General features: G+C 38.2%; 2 protein-coding genes across 2 annotated transcripts in view; both read right to left on the bottom strand.

Moving 5' to 3' along the window:
* The window catches only part of shmt2 (serine hydroxymethyltransferase 2 (mitochondrial)), a 31,072-nt gene extending 13,756 nt beyond the window's left edge, over window positions 1-17,316 (bottom strand). The window contains exons 1-5 of the mRNA XM_066663781.1: window positions 17,212-17,316; window positions 5,486-5,680; window positions 1,631-1,710; window positions 889-1,089; window positions 169-250 (exon numbers count right to left, since the gene is read on the bottom strand). Of these exons, the coding sequence (XP_066519878.1) occupies window positions 169-250; window positions 889-1,089; window positions 1,631-1,710; window positions 5,486-5,680; window positions 17,212-17,244 (591 nt within the window). The 5' untranslated portion in view covers window positions 17,245-17,316. The remainder of the gene's footprint in view (window positions 1-168; window positions 251-888; window positions 1,090-1,630; window positions 1,711-5,485; window positions 5,681-17,211) is intronic.
* A 6,140-nt stretch (window positions 17,317-23,456) lies between these two features.
* The window catches only part of LOC136692507 (neurexophilin-2), a 69,589-nt gene continuing 66,341 nt past the window's right edge, over window positions 23,457-26,704 (bottom strand). Inside the window, exon 2 of the mRNA XM_066665972.1 lies at window positions 23,457-24,532. Within this exon, the coding sequence (XP_066522069.1) occupies window positions 23,735-24,532 (798 nt within the window). The 3' untranslated portion in view covers window positions 23,457-23,734. The remainder of the gene's footprint in view (window positions 24,533-26,704) is intronic.

Raw genomic sequence — 26,704 nt, 5'->3', positions numbered from 1 at the left:
AAGGCAAAAGACAAATAGATATTCGTAGAACAGTTTTTAAGCATGGGGTGCTGGGGAGATATGAGTTAATTTCCATGTGCAAACCTGAATATCATCCAGCGTATGATTTCAACCAAAGTATGTGTCAGCATTATAGAGTAAGACTTAATATAGAGAGGTCAGACTTACATTTAGTTTATACGGCATGGACTCAAAATAGATGGAGGTGGCAGAGATTCGCTTCACGTCAGACATGTAGCCATGGGTAAGGCTGGAGAGAAAGAGAGGAGTATTACTTTGGCCTACTCACATTACTTCATTAGCTCATGCAGAACATCCGCTGTCTTTTAAAGCAGAGAATGAGTCAATACACAGTGCGTGAGTACTCAACACAAAACACAAAGCCCTCAGTCTGACAGGGCAGCAAAACGAACAAGAGATACACACTTTTCTCCATTAGACAACAGAGAACTGGAGTGAGTGAATGAGTCAGGGAGTGAGTACATGATAGAACAACCTGTACTGAACCCACAGATCGAAGGCATGGTTGAATGAGCTGGTGAGTTTGTGTGACTGTCTCAATAGAAACTGGGTAAGTGAGGAAAAGAAATGTACATAGGAAGTGTACAACATGAATGAGTGAATAAGGAAGGGAATACATGATCAATAGCATGGATGACTGGTTATCTTGCCCAAGCAAAGTAGCAGTGCAAAATAAAATTTCTAAGGCAAACCTAAACTTCAAGAAACACAAAGCAAACAAAACAACTGGACTTATGTTCTGAATGAGTATGTATTTATGCCTTAAAATGTCCTGAAAAATGTACTGAGAATTTTGATCAGACTTGAAGTCACTGAGGACGAAGAGGAGTGTGCTGAAATGTTATTGTACACTTTAAGGCCACTCACTGTCCTCCATCAGGCAAGTCCAAGCCCATGAGGCGATCATGGGGATTGAGCACAGCAGTATAAGCAGCAAAGTTGGCAGGGGAACCTGAGTAGGGCTGGACGTTTATGCCCCAACGATCTGGGTCCAAATCAAATGCCTCCAGAGCCCGCTTCTGACACAGGAGCTCAATCTGGTCCACCACCTCTGCACCACCATAATACCTACATTAGCAAACAAACTCAATGATTATAATGGTATTAATGTGTTCTAAAAACAGAATGCTAATTGTGTATAAAACCATAACCTAATCTCAATGGAAAAATTGTGAGGTTTAATTTAAAAACAACATAAAAATCCTAAAAAATGTGTGGCAATTGGAGTCTGTGTTTAAAGGCAGATATAGGACTTTACAAAATTAAACAGACATCCATTAATGTGTGTTTCACTGGGATGTGTGCTCGAGGGCACCTAAAGTATGTAATGCAGGGGGGCCTTTTGAAGAAGCTTTAGAGAAATAGGTTTTTCTTTGACTTAATGATTCAAATTATCTCACTTTCCTTTTGTAATATAGCTCTGACAAAAACATTTCTTCCCAAATCATTTTCTGTTCATTTATACCAAGTGTGTCCATAATTCTAGAACTCATTTACAGAAAACTGCTTTTTATAATAATATTCCAAACAGGTCTCAACATAAGGCAGCATAGAATAATACAAGTGAAGCTGCTGATATATTCACAATCTGTTGTTCACACATAAGTACCTCTTTCCTGGGTAGCCTTCTGAGTACTTGTTATTGAGACAGGAGCCCTGGGCCTCGAGAGCTGCTCTGCTGCAGAAATTCTGTGGGGAAGAAACAATCACACACACACACACACACACACACACACACACACACACACACACACACACACACACACACACACACACACACACACACACACACACACACACACACACAGTGGTGAGTAAATATTTGTTTGTGGTCGTTATCATAAAGCTAGTGCCCCCCCGCCCCTGAGGAGAGGGAGGAAAAAACTGCCCCTGCTGGGTGGTATCCTGACAAGCGTCTACCCATAATATCACAATGCTCCCCTCCTATTCCCATTTCTCTTACTGTCCTTCACACATACAAAAACACAATGCTAATGTTTGGCCTCAGATCGTCAGCCACCACAGTGCAGTCAACATCTCTCAACTGCATGCCACTGTCACGCTGGGAAAGCAAACACAAATTGAAAATGCAATTTGAGAACTTTTGCGATCTTGCTCCACAAACGCAGAGTCTCTACAGGAGATCTAAAGGGAGGGAGGGAGGGAGAGAGAGAGAGAGACAGAGGCCAAGAGAGTGAGGGAGAGAGTGTGAGAATAAATAAAGGCCAGGCAGTGAAAGAATGAAAGGAGAAAAGTGAGGAATGAGTGAAAGTGAACACATGAGCTTTCTTTCATACTACATTGATCTTCCAGTGTAACGCTGCTTTCCAGTGTTCAACAAACAGGCACGAGGAGGAACACTAAGTTTTTTATTTTAAACGGACAGCGTTAAGAGGTGTATCATGAAGAGACAGACAAAGAATAGATCAATTTATTTAACAACACAAAATAACCAGTGAATCATATGTAATACTCAGAATAGTAAAATATGGTAAAACTGTCAACCCTGAACAACATTTCCCTCATTACTATTTTACCATAGATGTCAATATATCTGCTGCTGTGCCATAAATCAAATAAAATAACTATAATATAATATAACTAAATGTATCAAAATCAAAGGCCCTTTAGGTATTTTACCCGAATGCCAATAACATGTTTGATCCCTTGATAACTTGTATTTTTTATATATTTTTTATATATTTTTGTAGCTAGGTATTATGTTCATTCAATAATGTTCGTTTTCATTTGTCTGACTATAGAGCACAGATCTTCAAATCTGGATCCAGGTTGGGATTTTAAAATGCCCGGCTAGTATGAATCTATAGCCACAACTGCTAAGTAGCCAGTTATAAGGTGATACCATCTGGTGACTGTAAAATCCTAGCCTGGAACCTGGATCACAGGTCCAGATTTAAAGACCTCTGCTATAGAGTATTTCAACATAGTCTTAAGCCAAATCTTGAGTTTTGGTGAAATAAGACCAGTAGCAATGTGCCTCATGCATTACTAAGCTGTGATAGACATTAATGATTGTTTTTGGATTGCTTTTATAACTCTTATGATGCTCAGTTGACTATGTTGGTTAAAGCCAGTTTATAGCAGGCAGATTTTCCTATCGCTCACCTTCATTATCTCTACAACTAGGTTACATTCAACAGACGTGCAATTACTTTTTTACACCTTAAGGTTTCACTATTTATTACTTTATGTAACAACAGGGTTGGTGTCCAGTTTGGTGACCATTGTTTTCCCTGTTAGACTCCTCTGACACAGTAGAATCTCCCCAAGCATTTCCAGTTAAACTGGTCTTCAAAGTTTATTGATCTCCATATTCACTGCACTCTCTGACAAACAGATACACAACATGTCTACACAATTCCTTACAACTTCAGAAAAAAGCCCAAAATATTGGTGAATCTCATAAGACAATCCCATAAATCAATTTAGTTTAATTAATTTTATTTAATATAGACAAATTAAGAACAAAAACAAAATATGCAATTATATCAGCCAATATTATTTCTGTCACACACTCACATCTTTGGGCATTTTAGTAGTCAGGCCACCTACCAAAGTGTGTTTTTGGACTGTAGGAGCAAACCGAAGCAAACCCATGAAGACATGAGGAGAACTAGGGCTGGACAATAATTAAGTATCACCACATATAATAATATAAGATGTTTCAATCACAATTATATGATTATTATACACATTTTTAATATTTCTATATATAATATTTACAGCAGCCATCACTGACTGTCATTACAGGGCACTGCTATCAGTAAAAAGCACTAGATTTTAAAGTTAGTCTAAAATACTAATATTGACAAAGCCAAGAGGTTTTTATTTGATTGTATTGTCATGTTGCATCTTGGCAGTAATTCCATGGCATTTTTTATTGTTCATATCGATATCAGAATTATATCGTATTGGCCGAAATCAAGAAATATATTGGAATATCAATTTTGACCATATCGTCCAGCTCTAGGAAGAACACACCATACAGTCACCCAGGGCAGGGCTCGAACCCACAACCCCAAGAGTTACCAAACAGTGTGACCCTGCTGTGCAACTACATGGAACATTTCCTCAAGTGAAAAGGCATCTGACATGAAAAATCTCAGTCTGTACACTACATGTATGAAAAGACAATGCTGGAAAATATCCAGATCTGATTCTCGGAATATTTTCCAATTTCATTTGTGAAAACATCACAAGAAAGCACAACTGGCCTTGCTCTCTGGGTGAGTAGAATGACCCTCTCTTTCCCTCATCACACAAACACACACCTAGGTGTCTAATGGCTAATTTGGCAGATTTGTCCAGTGTCATTGCCTTGGAGGCATTTTGAAAAATGGCTGCAGCTGGCTTCACTTGGCCCTGAGGAATTATGTGCATGCCTCTGCCCCTCTACAAGGCTGGAGGCATTGTGTGCTATTGGAGGAGTCACTGATATCAGGTGTACCTGGTGATCAATTATTGGGGAGAAAACTTTGGTCAGGCTCAGTGAGGTGGACATGAAACCACTGAACCAAGTGCTGAAGACCCAAAAAGTAGTTTGTTGTTGTACAACAAAACAACATTACAGTGTTTCTAGAGCTTTCTATGTCTTGTTTCATAACAAAACCTCTCTGTCCTCTTTATTAGCTGCAACATAGTACATCTCTTGTGTAAGCAATGTAATGGATTAGTCAGGGCATGTCTTGGTGAGTAAACAGAACTGGGAGTGCAAATTAGCAAAAACCTGGACCTGGAATGATGATGAGTGACCTGGAACTCATCTGCAGCACAGTATGAGTCAAGGATGGCACAGGGACATCAAGAGAACATCACAGATGCCTGAAATGACACCTAACCAGCAGTTGCACAAATGTTCTCTTTGGAGAGATTCAGAGACAGACATTCAGACATTATTCAGCCTGTGGGACTACATACAAACTTAATAAGCTCTACTATTTAGTGAAAGTGACGCTGCTTAGCAACCTAAGAGGAGCATAGAGCAGCCTAAATATATGCTCAATAAAATTACCATGATTCAGGTAAAATAAGGACTCAATAAAGAGAAAACAACTTGAGTAGAAGTATGAAACATAAGCTGAAACATGCTTAGGAACTGATTCATTCACAGAACAGCACTTCTGCTAGATGCTAGATGAATTCTGCTAGATGCTATTCTTTCCTGTTTAGGATATTTTTCGTCTAATATAAAAAGCATGCTAAAGTTCAAAAGGTCAGTGGAGTGACTACAGATGCTGTCACCAACAAAACAAAGCTAAATTAAACACAAAAGGGTTTAGTAATTTAATATAAATGCCTAAGGTGTAAGCATCAAAGTCAATGTCTTTATTTACAAGCTTGAGAATAACCATTTAAACCATTTAAAAATGTTCCAGAAAGTAAAAATCAATCAATATGAAGTCAGTGTACTGGTTTTTGAGTGTAATTTTTTTCCTTTGTTTACCTCTGAAGCAATGAGTTCAAGTCCACGACACTGTCTGTCTTTCTCTTTCTGCAACAGGTCCCACATTTCAGGGTCATCCTGGGCCAGGCTCTCCTGCCCAGTCCAGGGCCGCTCGTGCTCAGCTGGCCGAGCAGCTGCTGAGTGCTGACCCCTCAGGCCTGCACTTACGGCTGCAGTGCCACGCTGGGACAGGGGCTGTGGACACACAGAGGAAGAAGAGAGTACTTTGTAAATTCAAAGGCCATCCCAAAATCAGGGATGCATACTTGAACAATGGCCTGTATTAATGTTTACTTATTAAGTGAAGTCACACCTTTTTGTATGGCATTTTAAAAGGACTTCTTCAAAACCAACACTTGAAATTCAATTAAATCCTTTATTCATGCATTGAACCCCAACTGAGACAAAAGTCTAAATCAAAGTAAAACGTATTAAATTTTTAAAAAGCAGTAGAGAAATTATAATATGCAACAGACTTACAATACAGTATGATGAAACATTTAACAACTTTCAGTGAGACGGGTATGCCAAATAAATTTTAACTGTCTGTAGAGTAATGTAAAGGAACATTAATACTTTGCTTTCATCATAAAGTCAGACGGCACCACTTCACTTTCAAGCAGAGCTCATGGTAATGAGTACTGAGGGGTTCAACAGCATCACAACCAAGTGCTCTATAGTAAACATAACACACATTTTCAAGGTAGAGGAAGAATAAAGTAAATTAAGATTTCATGCTGCATATGTGAAATCAGAGTCTACACAGCCTGAACAGAAATAGCCTAAATAGCCTGCACTGGCAAATTTAGGTTGCTCACAGGTGCTATGTATGCTAGCATGGTAATGTTACAACTCCTTTCGTCCTGGAACATGTACCAAAGCATACTAAAGGGCCTAGAAATCTGGAAGAGAGGAAACACCAACTGAAAGCTCAAAGTCAGTCAATTTAATAAAATCGCTTATAATGTCACTGCAACACACAAACCATAGGTCAGTGAGGTAGCATAAAGGCCAAAAGTACAAAAAGTAGTGTTTGCAGTGATTATTTTTAACTTCCATGCATAGAACAGCACTTACGGTGCTTATCCACTGCATGGTCCCTACTCTACTCAACTCTTTTTGGTGGTATATGACTTTTTTTTTTTTGCTACACACTTGTGGTTCCAAGCAAGCTGAGTAGGAATTAATCCATGACATGTAAACCATGTAGAGAGCTGACTGGCCAAAGTGACCTGTCAATCATGAAAAGGGGCTCTGTAAGATCACTTGATACAATCTTGATCCAACTTGTCTAGGTTTAGAATTAACACCAGCTGCTGAGACTTTTGGTTGAACGCTGTCTCGTCCGTTTAGATGAGGGAGCGGGACTGGTTAAGAGATGTAATAATCAGTGTGGAGGGTTAATTATGCTGGAGTCAGCAGTACAGCTGAAAGACTTTATTGCAGGACTCCACAAAGCAGGGCAAATATTCAGCACAATTCTTATCTAATCTCACTCACACACACACTTCACATGAGAACTTTATCAGGTCTTCTTGCTTTCACTTTTCTCCTGTCTCCAAAAGCTTGTCTTCATACGCTCCATTATATTTGTTCATTTGTCAGTTCAGGCCTCATTTTCAGGTCATCCTCTTAGTATATTTTTTTCTTTCATTTCTTCCTGCTCTTTCCTATACTGCTTCACATCAACAGCCAATTGCTTTTTTGACACTTCTTTGCTTTTTTTGGTGGTCTCCCTCTTTTCAAAGGCCTTGCTGCAGCTATAGACAAAAAGGGCTGACTAACAACGTCTGTATTTTCCTGGAAACTTGTGTTTCAAGATATAATTGCCAAGATGATGTTTGTACTTAATAAATGCACCAAGCAAGGCACTTCATAAATAACAGTAATAAAGATAATGGACCCCCTGCTCGACCCTTTTTCCAAGCCACCGATGCTCCTTGCTCCACAGGAGGCCAGGAGCGTGATGGACTACTTCATTTAAAAAACGTTATTAAAAAACAATTAGCTCAATGATGTGGGAGCATTAGGAGACGATGTATGAGAGACAAGCTTTGCTTAGCATGAGAGCACCAACGGTTAGAACGGACTCGGTCACTTCATCAGAAGCCATAATACTGCAGGGTAAGGTGGGCGCCTACAGTGTCTCTGTGATATAATAGGTAAATACTGTAAACCTTATGAGTAAATAAATAACACTAATGAGTGTTATAATAGTCCTTAGAGCATATGACAAAATGAATAAGACCTTCATTACTTCAGTGCAGGCACAAGGGCAAACGGCTAAGTTTGTAGAATGTTAAGAAGAAGCCATAAGTTATTGCCATCAGGAGAAACTCTATTGAGTGAGATTAACAGAATACAGCGCAATACAAAACACTTTTGCATAAAGATTCTTCGAGCCAAATATCTGTCAGTTTTCATCTGTGCGAAGCCAGATGCATTTATGACCATTTGTTAAGACTTCACTTCACAGTGATATGCTAATGTCATAGAAATATTATACAAAATTTGTAGCTTTGAAACATATTTTCAGAATTTTTTTTTCCAATATAGGTAATTCCTTCACTTCCCTGCCCATAATTTACCTGCTGGTCCTGGGACTATTTAGCAGTGATCTTCAGTGACCAGTCCCAAACCTGCTCCTTTAACCATTAGGAATTTTCTGAACTTAGACAATCCCAACAGTCAATTGAAATACCTGCAATGTCATTGATTTAAAATTCAAATGTGTAAGATAGTCACCTTTCACCTAAACTGTTAACCTAGCCACATATAAAATAAGAAAATCCAGTGTGGTCAGTGTTCACGAGTGCCACAATCATCTAAGCCCTATTGATGTAATATAACAATGAGTTTGACCGAGTTTACACCACCAGATGTATGCTGAAGCAACTTATATGAAAGCAATAAATTAAGCAAAAAACAGTGATTCCAAATTGTGTCACATTACACACAAAAAATAAAGCAACTGCACTTCAGCTTTTGCTTTTACTTTAACAAGAACTCTGCAGCTTCGCATCTCAAGAAACTGTAAAGTTTAACAGGCTTTAAAAGGTTTAATATGCTTGAAGTTAGACATGTGCAGTTTTATTAGCTACAACACAATAAATATCAGTGAGGGACATACAGTGATATTTTATTAGTGTTGGGAATTAAACTTTTTTATAAATAATTTAATAGTCTGAGTAATTATAGATGTTCTCAGTATATCATCAGCAGAAAAACAAGCAGCTCTTAAATGAGCTGTTTTAGTTCAGTTTAATTAGAATTAGTTTTAGTAGACACTAAAAAAGGTATTAAATGAGCTGGACTGAGTAACTAAAAACAAGAACAAAATAAGCCTTATATTACTAGACTAAATCAATTACATTGTGATCATCTTTAAAAAAATGCTTTACAATACATTTCTGAATCAGTTTCATCCTAAGGGAACAATCATACATGCACATATGCTCAAACTGTTCCCCTCTACTGTGGGGTCAGGACAAGAGGTGCCCGTAGATGTGGTGGTGCTGCGGTAATGGGAAGCAGAGTGGCACAACTCCCCTGGCCTTCTGTCAGCAGCAGCACCCCACGCGCCAGCCGCAGGACACAGAGTGCCCGGCTGTCTCTCAGGGGCCACATCATGACCGCACAAACACACACAAGCGTGCACACACATATCACATGGGTCATTACTCTCTGACGGGACCTGTCCTTTGCTGTCTGCTCCTCCACTAGGGACACAGAGTCCACTGCATTACAGGCAGAAACAAGAGTGATGTGGAAGGATGTGTTTGTGTGTGTGTTTGTGTGTGTGGTGTGTGTACACAAGTGTAAAAAATGTGCATGATATCAACACCCATCGAGTAAAGATGAGCTGTGATCACAAACTGAGCTGTCCAACAGCCTGTTGTATCTGTCAACTGTAGTCAGAAATACACTAACGCACTCATTCCAGAGAGTTGAAAAATTGCCTTTCAAATTGCAATATCTATAATTTATTGTTTTTAAAGCACCGTTGGTATAATACAGAGGGTATAAAAACCTAAATAGATTATATATATATATAATGCTAGATATGGATCTATTAACTGAAAATGAGAGAGGAATTATACACTAGACAAATAGAAAAGACAACACCAAACTGCAACTGTCTGGGTGCAAAATAATGACTGACATCTGATTACTACTTACTTTGACAATGAAGGAAATCTCCCTAGAACAAACCTGCAGTAAAAACTGTGGACACACAAGACTACAGTCAGTAAAGTGCTGCGAGTGTAATTACATTCATTTTGATGGAATTAGCCATAACTAGCAATTTCATACTATAGACAAATATGGGGCAAATAGTTTCTGATAGTAGAGGTAGATTAGATGGCTTATTTATTTTCTTGTGATTATTTTAACTCTTGATTTTAGTTGGTGAGTTGGCCTGTTTGTTAGCTTACAACACCAAAATTGACCACTGTTCTGGCCCTGCTTATGTCACAGAGTGACGTGAAATGCAAATTTCTAGTATGCCTGCAGTTTAATAATGGCTGTGAATATAAACTACCCAACTTAAAAGAGAAAACAAAAGTTAAGGAAGTATAAGTAATTTCAAACTACACTATCCTGATCATCTGAGAGATAGAAGCGTTTTTTTTTTGTTATTGAAGTCGAAAAATTTGAAACTAAAACTAAACAAGGCAAGCTATATTTCTCTTGAGCTACAGTATTAGCCAAATATATTTTTATTTTGTGTCAAATAATTCACACAACATACAAAACAAAATGTAAACATTAACCAAAATTTACAAAGAACTTTAATATTAACAGTTGCTGATTATGAAAACATGCCTCAATGTGAAAAGACTTAAGATTTCCCTTGTTTGTTTAATGATTAATAATGAAAAATCTTTTTTTTTTTTATTATTTATATGGGCCAAAATTTTCATTTATTTGACTTTCAAAGACATATCTGCACCGACCACCTTGTAAACACTGACCGGCTGATTAAATTATTTCAGATAAAAATAATGGATTTTTGCTGGATTATGGGAAAACTTCAATTTATTCCACATCCAAAGACAATGTGGCCATAGCACTAAATAAATCACTGAATGGATTAAGGCTCATTTACATATTGCAGTCTTTTGCTTTATCAGTACTATGAAGCTGAGGTCCTGATAATGATCAAGAAAAAAATACTGTGTTTCCCCGGAATTTCAGAGAAAGACTGTAGCATCGGCAATGTCTGAAACACGTGCACACAAAATTAATCCAGAACATTATCAACACTTACGGATGATAATTATTAAAATATTCCAAGCATAGAGAAAAAAAAAGATGAAAATTAGAGCTGATAAGACACAAGGACTAGATCTGTCATAGAACTATATTTGGAATGAGAGATATTACAGGCTCTGAAGGTGAACTTTGAAGTGGGAACTTTGTAGCAGCAGAGCACGAGAATAGCTCAAATACACACAGCCAAGGATGTGCACAACCAAACACACACACACACACACTTCAGCTGGCATGACTGACACAATGTTTGTCATTTTAGAGCATGCCATTTCACATCTGCCCTGCCTGACTCACACAAGAAAGTGGCTCAAAACAGAAGAAGAGAGGAAAAAAAATCATTTCATTTTACTTATTATTTTTTGTTATTTTCTTGTTTTCAAGGGAAGGAGTCAATTTTACAGATGACTGCTGTCCATCAAGGTCTTGCCGGATGACAATCAGCCTTGTAACACGGGTGACGGAGAGACAGTGCGGAACGAGGGATGGAGAGAGCAGAAAAGTGTCAACAGGCCGCAGAGATCAGTCAGAGTGACATACGCTCTTTTCTTTCTTGTCAGTGACTAATAGGCAAGCGGCCGTTACAAATTACCCACCGATTTGGCCGAGGATGACACATGGGGCAGGGGCAGCAGGCAAAGTGAGTGTGGAGAGAGAAAGAGACAGAAAGAAACAGAAAGAAAGAGATGGAGAAGTGGCCTAAGCCCTCACTCTACCACTCGGCTCCTCACAGCCTGAAGGCGAGTGACATGGAACAATCAGGAGTGTGGAAAGCCAATTTCCCACGGAGACTGGAACATTATCGCCGTAATCCTGGAGATGGAGTCGGCAGCGAGGAGCGATCCTGGAACGCATCCGTCCCTGTCAGCCCGCGTTCTCTGGTGCATGATGGGACACATCTGGGCCCGCTGAACTGAAAGAAAGAGCAAGGCAGCTTGCGCCGAAGCCGTTTCAGCGCATAGGAACATGAAGGGCGCTGGAGGAATCTTTTTAATATGCATCTAGACTAACTCTGCATTTCTGAGTGGCTGCTCAATCAGTTCGTTTGGCTGCCGGATTTGACGGCAGCGTCCTGCCAATGCTGTCGCAGGCAGCTGCATCTGGCCCCCCTCAACCCCATCCCACCACCCTCTCCACCCACTTTTGCAAAACTGGGACTTAGGCAGAGCAGAGCTAAAAATAGAGATGAAACCATTAAAATATATGATTGAATCAATTATTAAGTAGCTTTGAATTGGGAAGCGACAATCCAAATATGGCTGTTTATCTCTCTATATTCACAAGTTTTAAAAAAATTGCATAAATGAGGCTACAGATAATAAGGGCATTTTAAAGAAAATATGAGAACTAAATAAACACGATAAATAGAAATAAAGAGAGACTGGGGTCATATATGCCTTCAATTATTCTACAGTTGAGTGTAAATAGAAAACAATGGCTAACCTAAAGACAGTCTTTCCAACATATCTATAGAATTAGTGTAAATGCATCAGTCATTCAGAATCTTGTGTACTTTGCTTGTTTTAAGCGATGTAAGAAATTACAGCATGGACCCAAATGTGACTGGCTTACCTCACTGCAACCAACAACATTAATATCATAATAAATGTTCCAAACCAGTGTGTCTTCCTACAGATAGGGTGACCATTTGACTTATTTAGAATATGAACAGGCAAAGCAGGAAGGGCCACAACAACTCTCACTGTGGAACCAGACCTTATCAATACCAAAGGAAGTTTATTACTGAGTAATCAACAACCATCACAGACAAAGGGAACTAGTCTGAACATGAAGGTGACAGAACCCAATTTCCACTGAGTTAGAACTTGAGTGGTATTTGCACATGGACTGTATTCAGACACAACTGACATCACATCCTTCAGGAGGAGCTTAGTGGAAGGCGGTATTGTCAATCTATATATGCTGTGTTTTTCTACTACTCAATGTTCAGTTCAGCTCTGCTGAATCCACTGTACATCATTGTATCTTGCAACTGCTTGCTGTAATAAAGGCTTTCCATTTTTCACCAATTTTGAGACGTGTCCCATTTTCTACAGTGAGCACAGTATTTATTTACAGTATTATGATTATACTTATACAAATTACTAAGCAGATACTCAAAGATTTAGATATGTAGCATGATTTAATTTTCTGAGGTTTAAGTTCATTAAACATTTGCTGTTGGTTTACATCCATTTGCTGTTGGAAATGGTTTACATTATACTTTTTGCCATAGGATTCCTTTAGGCATTTGGGAATTTTGAGCTGGGGTGTGCATACAAAGCATTTATCTCATTGGTCAAGGACAGAGATGAGCTTTGCCTCTTCTAAAAGTCATATTATGCAAACAAAACAACAAAAAGTTAATTATTGAGTCATCCTGTATGTCTTACGAAGGAAAGCAGATAAGCGGCAGTAGACTGGCAGGTGGAGAGGGTAATGTAGGAAGCAGAGAAGACAAAATCAGCTGCACATCCTGAAACAACTTGTTTCACCATTACAGACCCAGTCTCAAGGAGCTGAATAAAAGCAGCTTTGTAGAAGTCTGGGTGCACTTAGCCATTCAATTGAATTCGAGCTGGCTCTAGGTCTGTTCACCCTGGCTGAGAAACACAGCTATAATCCGGCAAAAAAACAAACAAACAAACAAACAAAAAAACAAAAAAAAAAAAAAACACAGCTACAGCCATCCTACGTTCAGTTAACTGGCCTATTTTCAGAAAGAATTTCTCTAAAGTGACGACCAAGTTAATAACAGGGTAGACAAAGAGCGGCTTAAGATAAAAGCTGGTGATTAGCAAATCTGTAGATATCTAACCTTGTGTTTGCATGCGGATGATGCCAGATCCTGCTGGAATAATCTGCACTGCACTTTGAGCTTTGATTCTCATATACGTACTACTAAAAAACAGGAACCGGGTGTTTTTCACCTAAGGTCCTAAGCAGTACATTAGCTAATGTCCCACTTTCCCTAAAAGTGCTTAAGTTAATAAAATGGCTTCAAAGAGTGCAACTGGGCCATGCCAAAAATCACAAAAACACACGTGCATTCATATTACATTAAGGGGCACACGGAACTTATTTGCACAACTGAAAAAAGCATGCAACTCACAAGTGAGGTACAAGTGACTACATTGTCTAATACTCTACATGTAAGCCTCATGATCAACCATCTTCACCATATTTGCCACTAATCTAACAACAGTGGCAGTGCAGAAAATATCTATGAACAATAACATTACATTGAAGAGCAAATCATTATCAAATATGCAGTATTACAAGTTTGAGGTCTTGTTTTTCTGTAAACTCTGGGATTAAACATTAATTTATTAACAAAATAATGCTAATAGCTAACAATAAAATGCAGCAGCCCATGTCTTGGCAAACCTTCACTAATCTTGTAATGTGCTTTGCACTTTGGTTTCTCAGCCTCTGGCACATACTGGAAAATAACAAGCAAAATTTGGATGTTAAAGAGTTTCATACTATCTTGCGTCCACTGATCACATGAGCCTCCTGTCTACTAACTTTGTGAACATTAATGCATGTGTGTGATTCAAGGTTGCATAGGATAAGGGCTTGGCAATAGAGCTAAAATAATTATTTAATGAATATTGATACACCCTGATATTTTTAAATCAATATTAGGAGAAAGTGCTGAATTTAAACACTATTTTTTAAATGTGACCACCTTATTTTTAATTTATTTTACATAGTTATCAAGGCCAGCAAGTAATATTGTTGAGAAAACAATGAAAACTACACTAATAAACTTCAATAAAAGTAACTTAAAAATTTATAAAGGAATGATCTTGTCTTGAGAAACACAGTGAATAAAGAAAGCAGGTCAAACTGTGTTATATTTTATTTTTAAAAACTGTCACTGTGTTGGTACACTCAAGTGTACCTTTAGTTAAGGAACACAACTGCACCATCTTCGACATTAACTGTAGATTTTAAAGTTGTGTTAATTTCATATGCCCATTTTCATCTCCAGGACTTGTGTTCTTATGTTTTACACGCTTTTATAATAAAACATTACAAATATTTGCGTCTCCTTCTGGAGAAGACAATGTAATGTATCTATAGGGAGCAGGAACCCTACAACCACATTTACACTGTTTGTACCTTTAGTGACAATAATGTACGTATACCATAACTTTTTTTCTGATTGTTTATTTATTATTTTTAGATTTATATTTTGCAGATAATTTATTTTTATATGTCGTATTCAATTTAGAAATCTCTAATTACATTAGGTTGCTTTGCTCGTCTTTTCAGTACTGCATGCTGCTGTAACACTTGATTTTCCCTTTGGGATCAATAAAGTGATTGGTTGATCCATCTTCAGATCTGTCTATCTATCTATATAGATATGTTTTATCACCCAGGCTAACACACTTCTACAAGCTAATTCAACAGAACCTCACCAACTAATGAACTACACATGCATTCTTGGAACACTACTGGGATATATTTCAATATATATTTTCACACAGGTAAAGAAAGCTGGTACAATGCAAATGAGCAAAAATCTACTCTTTGGTACACAGTAAACTGGACACATTATTATAATTGAAAGGGTGTCTACACACCACTTTGGCAGTGTTTTGTTTCCCAACCAGTAAAAGCAGGACACTGAATTCTACAACTGGGATAACTTTGAAACTAGGAAAAACTCAAAAACTAGGGATACATGGGAAATACAGGAGATGACTTCAGAATTATAGTGGTACTGACTAGTGGTTGAAATCTCCTAAAGCTCCACAAAATAATATTAACACGATACCTGAGCAACAACACAATCCTATTGAACTTTCAATTAATCCTGATATGCTAAGTATTGCAATGATAACATACAGTTTTTATTATTCATTCCACTTCAACTTAAGTTATTTGTGATTAAAAACCCTGCCTCTGATTATTAATTGAGTTTAAATTTCAGGGAACTTTAAAATGCTATACTGAATTAAAAAAGTTCAGGTTATGCAGCAACACACTTCCTAGGAGCCTGGATATAACTGGTCAAATGTATGCTTATTGTGAGCATGTGCTGACCATTTGTTCACATAACTTTATCTCTATAAAGTTGCTCTGTACATCTCTGTTCATTTTAATGTATTAATGCTAGTTAACGTTGTATTCTTCTTTAGGTGAAAAATATATTCTTGGGTTAGAACACAATTCTAGCATTACATTAAAAACATTATTTTTAAATTAATTTAGGGCACTCATCATGAAAATTTCCCACAACATAAAGAGCAGCTATTATATTCAAGCTGTGTCAGAAAATAACAAATGGCTAAAATGAAGATAAAAATTTTAATCCGTAGGTACAAAACTCTCCATCATTACACCAACAACTTTAAGTCAGGAGGACTGTGGCCAGGAATGTTAAAAGTTTCATGATCTTATGTTAAAGTTTGTTAAAAGTTAATGATCTTCTGATGATTAATAAATAATGTCATCAATATAATGTTTATAAATATGAAATCCTATCCTTTAATACTGTTATAGGTTATATATAAATGTATTACAATTATAATAAGCTTTATGTCATAACCGAAACTGTCAGAATTGTTTCACTGTCTGAACTATAATAAATTAAACAGTCCACCCCTCCAGGCCAATGTGTTGAATTCACCAAGCTGCTTGTCCAACAGTGTGTCTGTCCGGCATTCTGACCAGTGCATATCTGGTGGACATGTGTTAAAGAAGGAGCAGGTGTCTACTGCAGAATAAGCTTCTGGACTGAACTTCTGATGAAAGACACACTGAACGGTTGCATCATCAGTTTATTTAGGTTCACACAGTGTAGGAGGCTTCACCCAGAGCCGAGCTTTTGAAATCAATTCACAAACCACTGGACGTCTGTACAACTTCTGCTGGGTTAGATAAGATCCAACTGGAAACTTATTTATTTATAATTATCATCATTTATTTGTATGGTTGTTAAAAGTAGACAAAAAAGTTCCGTGGTTTGTAATTTTAGCTTCTAGTAACTTGGCTAGACAATACCATTAAGTGAATACTTGTGACAGTTAAACATTTTGGTCCATAACACTGTCAGTAGGTTTTTAGATAATATTGCTGTACCACTAATTCTTATTTATCAAGGCAACGTTAGCAAAAATCATAAAGCCTGTTAGCCAGCTATACTTACACTGCACCCATAAAGTATTACCGCAGTTTAAACGGCTTCTATTGAAATGATTTATACGGTGTTCAATAACACCCTCCCTCGAAACCTGCACAGCAAAAAGAAATAACTACTTCTTATAAAAACACAGCTAGCGTTAGCCAGCCCGCTAACATTCAGTAAAGCCTGCAGGTTGCCACGTTACAGCAGAAGATAACGTTAAACACCGCGCCGTAAACATGTACTGATGCATGCAAACGTCCTGTAAACCGCGTTTAATATTTAAAAAAAAAAGGCATATTCTTGTGCTTACCCTTAATGAGAGTCTCAGTGAGAAAGAGAGCATGTCTGAGCCGGTGTGTGTGAGTGAGGCGACAGAGCGAGAGAGAGACACACTCAAAAATCCACCGCAAGTCGCCGTAGTCTACAGCAACCAGCCCCGGGTTCTCATGGGTAATGTAGTTTTTATCATTATGTTAGTCTACAGAAAAAAACACCCCACTCCATTAAAACAGATTAAAAAACAACCTAAAACCTTCACCTAATTTTGATCAAGCCCCGGCTCAATATTAACAAAATTATAACAAAAATGTAGCATGTTCAAGAACTCAATAAATCTGCACTTTTTATATCCACAATTAAAGCATATATTGTTAGCCTAGCTTTCACCTTATGCGTCAATAGTCAGGACCCCCAGAGAACACACACTACAAAGAGGTCATTTGGACATTTGTCACTGCACTGACACTGTTGAGTGTGAATTGTTTGAATTAAAATAACTTTATTGGCCACTGTACCTGCACACAGAGGAATTTGTTAACCCTATCCGTGCAGTGAAACACACATTTACACACACACTAATGAACACTAGGGGGCAGTGAGCACACATGCCCATGGCACACGGGAAGCAGTTGGGGGTTAGGTGCCTTACTCAAGGGCATTTCAATCATGACCTGCCAGCTCTGAGGATGAACCGACAACCTTCCAGTTAAAAGCTCAGTTTCCTAACCTCCAGGCCAAGACTGCCAGGCCTAGAAATCACACAATTCCTGAAACAGCAATAGGAGAAATCCACATTTAGGAGCTGGGCTCACATGGGATTTGAACCCCAGGGATGTTGGGAAATTTTATAAGTTGCAATAAAACCATGAATCTCTGATTTGTTATTTCTCTTGAAATTTTAAAACTGAGTGCATGCTTGACTGACCTGCAGTCCAATCCAGATCTGCCTCCTATGGAAAATTTATACCACGGCATGAAAAGGAGAATCAGTGTGTGTCACCCTGTGAAGGACTGGCGCCCCCTCCAGGGTGTATCCCTGTATTGTGCTTGTGTTTACAGATAATGGACGAATTAATTAATTAATTAAAAGTTAAAATTTGAAAACAGTGAAGCCCATTTTTTCATACATGTGTCTGATGAATAAAGTTTGAAGTAAATTAGTTAATTACAGATTTTAGCATTTATAACATATTCCCCATTTTTTCTGGAAATGGAAATTGTACTTCTAGGATTTCTCAACATTTGATGTAGTAGTGTAAATGCCCAGTTGGTAAAGGCCAGAATACTCTTCAGTCTCAAAGAACAGCAAATGTCCATTCATATATTTATTATTTTGAGTGTACATTATTTTACATTCAAAAGGATATTATTTCCAAAAAGTAGTGGTTTTCCTGTAAGTTATATGATGAATTTTTATTTCATAATCCTAAAGGTTTCATTAGTATCACAAACAAGCACACACCCATACACAAACAAACAAATATTCCAGGTTAGAATTTATATTTTCAGTAGTATGAAAAATGTAGTGTCAGAAACATAAAATGTTTTTAACACTCTAGTTCTGTGCAACTTCACAGGTTTGTAATAATTCATAGGAAACTGTAAGAAATAAAAAATAAGAAGGAAACTTCAGATGTGTCTAGAATGTGGATTATTGTAAAAGGAAAACAGCACGTTTTATAATATAGCTAATATAGCTATAAATCTAATGGAATATTTGGATAAAACAGAATGTTAGCAACTTTTAAATAATGTTATATATGTCCTAAAATATTATTTTATAGTACAGGAATGGATTATCCCAGGTTATACATAGAGAGCGGTATTAAACATTCAAAATCCTTCTGGTGTCTGGTCTGCGATTTATAAATTCTTCTTCTTTTTCTTCTTATAATAATTATTAATTAACATTAAGTAACAAAAATCATTGGTATCAAAAATGATTGTTATATCCATTAAGTGTTGGAGCTCCATCCAGTACCTGTGGTGTATATTATACATTTATTCAGATGTGATAGATTAATAAAATTGACAAGTTATTTGGAATTTTATCTGACATTACTAAGACAGGAGTATCAAAAGGTCAGTGATGTTATCTGCTTCACAGGAGCAGTATAGCTTTTTTCCAGCTCTGTATCCTGATGACTGCAGTATTTAAAGAATAACCTCAGTGCTGTTAAAATAGAACACAGAGTCAGAGATAAAGAAGAGGAAGTCACGGGGTGGTTCAGGGGTTTGAGTTCTTAATTATTATCAGTTCTACATCAGGGATTGCCAAATTGCTTGTGCTAGTGTTTCAGAGGCCAGAATAAATGGCTGAGGGCTGAAAGGGTTCTTGTTGTTCTATGTCCCTGGAGAAAATGAGAGTCTGAGCCATCCAGTGAGGCTTTTTACAGAAAATCGAGGTCATTATAATGAAAAATAGTTAAGCACACGTTTACATAGCCAGACATTAATGCAGTGGAAACTGGAAGTAACTATCTGGAAGCCTCATTAAGAATGTATTCATTCATTCATTGTCTGAAACCGCTTATCCAATTTAGGGTTGCTGTGGGTCCGGAGCCTACCCGGAATCACTGAGCGTAAGGCGGGACCACATCCTGGAGGGGGCACCAGTCCTTCACAGTGAGACACACACTCACACATTCACTCACACACTCACACCTATGGATAATTTGGATTCGCCAATCCGCCTACCAACTTGTGTTTTTGGACCGTGGGAGGATACTGGAGCACTCGGAAGAAACCCACATGGACACAGGGAGAACACACCAAACTCCTCACAGACAGTCACCCAGAGCGGGACTTGAACCCTGGAGCTGTGTGACTGCGACACTACCTGCTGCGCCACCGTGCTGCCCCTCATTAAGAGTGTCAGCTTTTAATTAAATGACACCCACAAAACACCCAAAAAAACGGTAACTTCACTGGAGAAGGAAAAACCCACATTTTGCTCCTGACAGTGGGGCAACAAGTTGTGTCACTCTCATACATCTCCAGGTTTGTGGGGTTGCAGGTTTGAGCTCTACTTTGGGTGATTGTCTGTGAGATGTTTGGTGTGTTCTCATAGTGTGTGCATGGATTTCCTCTGCGTGCTCCGTTTCTTTCTCACAGAACAAAAACACATGCTTGCAGGTGGATTGGCTACTCAAAATGTCCATAGGTGTGTGTGTGTGATACCCTGTGAAGGACTGGTGCCCTGTCATGGGGTGTTCCTGCCTTATGACTAGTGATCCGAGGTGGGCTTCTGTCACAAAGTAAATCTGAACAGAATGAAGTAGTTGAAAAAATTGATTATTGAATTAATTAATTAAAACCTTATGAACCTTTCTACTGGTCCCTTTTATCATGTATGATGTATTTAAAGATCCTGAGTGGCACAGTGGTCAAAGCATCAGCCCAATCATTGGGATATGTTCAATTACCTTAGGGATTCTTCAGTCATTTAGGCACAAATTACCTAATTCTTTGCATGGCTGAATGAACCCCTCTTTGGTCACTTCTAGCAAGGCCGTCTGTTATGAGACGTAAAAGATCTGAGCAATCCATTCTCTCCTCCAAGTGCATAGAGCAAACAGTTTATACAAACTATCATTATATAAATGTATACAAATGTATAAAATTGTGTTGTATAACCAGCAAGAAACAGTATTTGGTTTCACATGTCTAGGAGGAAGAGTGTGCTTGCTCTTACACACCCAGGTTGGTGGCATTTTCTAATTTTTAATTCAGTGTTCAATAGATTTCACTGCACACATCCACAAATGACACAACAGCAATGAGACCAGATTTAATAATTTATTTCAGATACATTATTTACACACAATAATTTCTCCAAGGTGGAATATACATATTTTCAAGCAATACTTTATTCACAGACCTGCCATTTCAGTTCTGCTCCAGATTAAGCCTCTCTTTGTTTCACAGACTGATCGGTTGTCCAGAAATGAACATAGTTTGCTTTTTTGGTGCTATACTGCACAAATGAAAGACAGGAAAATAAGAGGAAGATGAGATGTGACTCTATTTGCTTCTTGCGTCAACAAATCATCAGAATCCATGTTTGAATTGTTATTATTATTATTATTACTATTATTATTAATAATATTATTATTATTTGCATCTTCCAAGCTTAGGCCAGTGTACAAATGCAATACTTCATTATTAAATTTAATCTTAAATATTAATTGTACTCTTTCCTTCATGAGATTATATATAGAGGTAATTCACATTAAAGGAGTTTTTTGGATTAAACACATTATGTCTCACTGGTTTCCTATTTGGCCTAAAGGACACAGAGACGGGTATAATGCATATTCATCTCCAAATATGTAGTTTAGCAGTTTTAATCAACCCCTGATCCATCTTAATATCATCTTAAACCAAGGGTTGTAATCCAGGAGCATGCTCTACAGTTGAGAATAACAGGAGGGATTCAAAATAATGAGTAAAGCACTTCACTGCAGTTCTCCATAGCATTGTCGTTCTCAAACAGTAGAAAGAGAAAATGCCCCTCAAAAATATGACGTAATCTTTCTAAAACCGAATTTCATTGGGCAACAACTCTCTTTTTTTCCATGTTCAGTTATGCCCAGTGCACCATTTATATTTACAGTACCGTGCAAAATTCTGAGGGATGTGAGGATGTTAGCTTTACAATTTTTAAGTTGGAAACGAAACATTGAACTGTATTCTTTACTAAGGTATTATATTTGACTATATTCATAATTTGTATTTTTTTCTAAGGTGCTTTTACAGGCAAATATTCACCACTGCCTAAGATTTCTGCACAGTACTGATTATCTGTAGATCACAGATATACCTGAAGCCTTTTGGCATCATATACAGAAGCCACATGTTCTGGGTTTATACATTATAGGGCAAAAGTCAGAGACCACCCTCCATGTATTTAATTTTGAGTTAAAATGTCCACTGATTTCTTGTTAAGATCTGTGAGAGCACAAAACTGTCACCAGTAGTTCCCTAAGGGCTGAGCGGACCTATTGCAGCGGTGGCATAGCAAGGCAAATTAATAAGTAATGCATGTCACTTGTAATTATGCCAGCATAAACGTGAGAATTTGTAGTTTTGAGTGAATCCCAATGTTCCAAATATATTCCCCAAATTTCAAATAAATAAATAAATATTAGCATCTACAAAAGCATGGCACTGCAGGAAAGGTTTGGGAATCAGTGAGATGTAAATAAAGCTTTGAGAAACAGGAGAAAAACAAGCTCCACGTCTGGTTTAATTTCTAAAAAACTACACGTGATTCTGTCTGTTATTCCACTAAGAGAAGACAATACAGCCCTATAGATCTAAAAGAATGTGGAGCTGCCATAAAGCTGTTACTGAGAAGTAGGAAAAAGACAAAACATACTTTTGAAAGTCATACAAAAATGCTGCTGGTGTTCACAGAAGAATGGACTGTCTGCCCCAGAGCTCAGAGCAGAATTAGTTCAACTGTGATGAGCAGAAAAATATACAGGTTATAAAACTGATCTGTAGATGTGTGGACAAAAAATATCCCTGAAGATCTCTGGGAAAAAATAGAAGTCACTCACACAGAAGAATGATTTGAATTCACTAAATGGCAACAGTTTGCTAATAATATCTGGTGTGTTTTTTGAATATATATTTGTTTCTGTTAAACATTTTCTGATTCTGCAGAACGAATAAGTAGTAGTTAATGGTAACTTCTAAAGGAAATGTAACAAATGAAAGCAGTGTCTGGCTTTTGCACAATACTGTATAGAACATTTGGCAACTGGTCTGACCACGCAGGACTATCTCCCTGAACAAGGGTTTGTGTGTACAGGGGAAAAGGAGTAAAATGCACACTCTGAATGTACCTGTGAAGATGAGCTGCGTTATGTACCAGCAGACTGTAATAGTTTCTATTTAATGTTTCTCATCCCATGTGGATCTCTTCAGGGCTGGGAAGAAAAACTACGCACCCGTGAGACACTTCATTCTGCAAAAGTGACATGAAAACAAAACTAAAATGGTGCTTAGTATGATAATGTGATGAGGTTGTTATGCAGCAAGCTACTCATTTTCGGCTTCCAAATAATAGAATAATGCGATACGTATTTAAGAAAGAACCACCACAATCTGCTAGTACAGGGTACAGTTCTGGATTTCAATGCTGTTATACAATCAGTCATCAGTTTCACATACAACATGACCCTCAACCAAAGACACTTCAGAGTGTGCAGGGTCATATAAAGAAACAATAAAAAAAAAGAGAGAAAAAAAAAGAAAAAAAAAGCCCATGTTCCCATTTCCACATTCATTCAAAATTTGTTCAACAGTCAAACAGACAAACGCCACCAAAATAAAACCCAATAAATAAATATTAATACCTTAACAGATTTGGTTGTGTTTACAGTATATACAATGAAAACTCCCAGCGTCTTGGGAAAGTGTCTAGCGTGTTGACATAACGTTCCACATTCTTTTAATGAAAATCTCAAGAACGTGGAAGAGACAGACGACGCATGACAATATCCCATTCGTTGCTCAACCACCTCCTTCTTTCAGTTTTCAGCTACTCATCCAAAATAAGGTTGTTCACTCTGAAAATTGTAGTCCGGACACACCTTCTGGACCAGCTTGTAGTCGATGCTGAAGAAGGAGATGAAAATGCAGATAACTTTGAAGGGCTTGGCACAGAGCCAGGCGGCATGGGACTGTGTGTGCTCGGTGAAGCAGGTCTGAGATGGGTCATACTGGCAGGGCTTGGGCTTCTTGGAGCGGTTGGTTTTCTCGTATTCCACGCGGCAGTTGAAGGTTTTGATGTCCTTTGGGTCAATGGTGGACTGATGAGGTTGGTGGAAGTGGATTTCTGGCTGATGAATAGAACTCTGCTGCTGCTGAAGGACCTCAAACTCCACCACCTTGGATGGTGGCACAATGCTGACTGAGACGTTTCCCAGGCTGGATGAGTTGTGGCGGAAGTAGACGGTGAAAGTGCCATTGACGTGATCCACGATCTTCCCCGTCACCAGCAGGCTGAACTTCAGGGTCTTGACGTTGAAGTAGAAGTCTCCCCAGCCGAAGATCTTCTTGGTCTTCATGGCTGTTTTGAGTGTAGGCTTGCGTTTGGAACGGTAGCCTGTCTGATCCTGGTACTGCGAATGGTTCTTGGACCAGTCATAAGGGTAATGGTAGCCATATGCGGGAGGTTTGGGTTTCCCTGGCATGTGGTCCATAGGGGAGTACACCCTGGGCTTCTGGACATCTGGTTTAATTCCTACTGGTGCCTCTACACCATATTGGACAGTCTTCAGGATGGGCTTTGTTTCGCCTAGCTCCAGAGATTTACTAACTTGTTTTTCCAGACCATGCACCTGAGGGGAGACAGAGACAGAAAAATGAACAATATAAGGGGGATAAAACAAGGATTAAAGGCTTTCGTTCACTGTGAAAAGCTTGAAACAATGTAAGACAAGGGTGTAGATTTATATTCTTTCATTCTACAACATTTCACATGTATTTTTTAAACTAATACACAAAAGTGCTATGTTGGATAATTGATTCAAGGAGTTTGCTGAATGTATCTTTCAAAAAGCAGAGCATGCAAATGCATTTCTACATACGGCTCACAGCGGAAGGAGAATGATTTCCAATTTACATGTGTTTTTATAAAATACAACGCAAAGTGGATTTACTACTGCAAGCTGCTACATACACCCAATGATTATAATCAGCAGAGAATCAATAAAGGAGTGCAGAGCAAACCATGGGTTCATATTGTATCTATACTGCCTGGTTGGCCAAGTCCTGATGTACACTTTGCATATAGTGAAAAAAAAAATCTAAAATATGGGTGCTGGAACACTACTCTTGTTACAACCAGGGTCATTAAATGGAACAGATTTGTGAGACGCTCAAATGGTCAATATACCACAATGATATAACAACACTGCGCCAATTCTCCTTGTCTATACATCCCTGTTCAGAACAACCAATTTCAGCGTATGTCCCTTTAAATGAGAATGAGCCACACCTCAACCCACAAAAGAGCCTGGAGTGAGGAGCAGAAGCTTTGCTTTTTAGTCATTTTCACTTGGATCTCCTTATTCTCTGTGCTTATTTTCTTCATATTTAAGTACCGTTATTTCCCTGCCTACATTGTGTATTGTGTTGTATTGTATTGTGCATTGCTCCATTTAACCTCCCCTTTGAGCTCTGATATAAACACGGATCCTGCGCTGCAATTGGAGAGACTCGGATGAGGAGGCGGGAAGTTTTTGCATTCTATGTAAGATGCAGCGCAAAATTTGACTCGTTTTATCCCATGTTGACTCAGGAAAACCACAAAAGAAAGAAAAAAAACTGACTGGGTGTCATAGTTTGTGTGTCGGTAGGCTCCTATTTTTCTGCGTAACACTTCATTTCTAGTTTGATATATGGCCATGGTCTCTTTGCCACTGGGCACCCATTACCGGGGATTCCTTACTCTGTTCAATTCCGCACACTGCCCTTGTTCAATCAGCAGTGTATAAATATACTGACTCAGAAGTTACATTTAGAGCATTTAGCAGATGCTCTTATCCAGAGAGACTCACAAAAGTGCTAAGTGTTAAGACAGGATGTGTACCCTAGCTAGTACAAATACAAGCTAAAACAACCCCCTGTCTAACCAAGTGTCTGTTGCTAAGCAAAATAAGTGCATTGATTTGAAACGATTAGCCACATTTTCTTCAATCAAACGCTTAACAGTTTGCTAATGTAGCTGAGGTACTTATGTCACATCCATTTTAAAGAAGTATGTGATGTAAACAAATCAGATTTTATCAGCCTAAAGGTCCACCAAAAGGGAGAGTTATTAATACTGAACATTTAGAAACAAATATGATATGAAGGACATTTGTTTCATTAGCTAGGTTCTGGATAGCCATTGTAAACAAAACAAGATGTAATAATATGAAAGACAGAGAATTAGCATTAGCGACACACTGTTAATGCATGAATTAGGAAAGCAGAAGTGTCCTTTATGCAAGTGGACCACTGTGTAAAGTGTAATTAAATAATGATATTATCATCTCTGTTGGCAAAATTACAGGACTTGTCTGGAGCTCTGAATTAAAAAAAAGTCCTTGAAAGATTCCCTCAGGGCTGAGAACTCTAGAACGTGAGCTGAGTGAAGTCTAGGTTTGCAGTCTCTACCCCAACACCACAAGCAGCGTTTCATTTCAGGCTTACACTTCACATACTGATCTTTGATCCAGTTTTCTTTGTAGAATTTCTATTTTTACAGTGCGTTTAATATCATCTTCAGTGTTGTATTTACACGAAAAAGGGAAAGGTGCAAGCAGAGTAATGGATGTTTGTTCTGATGCCTGTTCTTTAATCCTGCATGTGTGCGTGAAAATGTGTGCAGTGCTGACTGACTGGAAATGTGCCAGTTCTGTTTCATCCTCAGTCCTGCAAGCATCAAACAGACGTGCGCGCACACACACATACACACAGAGAGAGAGAGAGTTACACACTCACATACACATATTCATTTACTCAAA

The sequence above is a fragment of the Hoplias malabaricus genome, chromosome 3 (assembly GCF_029633855.1).
Source record: "Hoplias malabaricus isolate fHopMal1 chromosome 3, fHopMal1.hap1, whole genome shotgun sequence".
Classification (NCBI taxonomy): Eukaryota; Metazoa; Chordata; class Actinopteri; order Characiformes; family Erythrinidae; genus Hoplias; species Hoplias malabaricus.
Note: the sequence above shows the minus strand (reverse complement) of the source record. Positions and strands in the feature narration are given on the sequence as shown.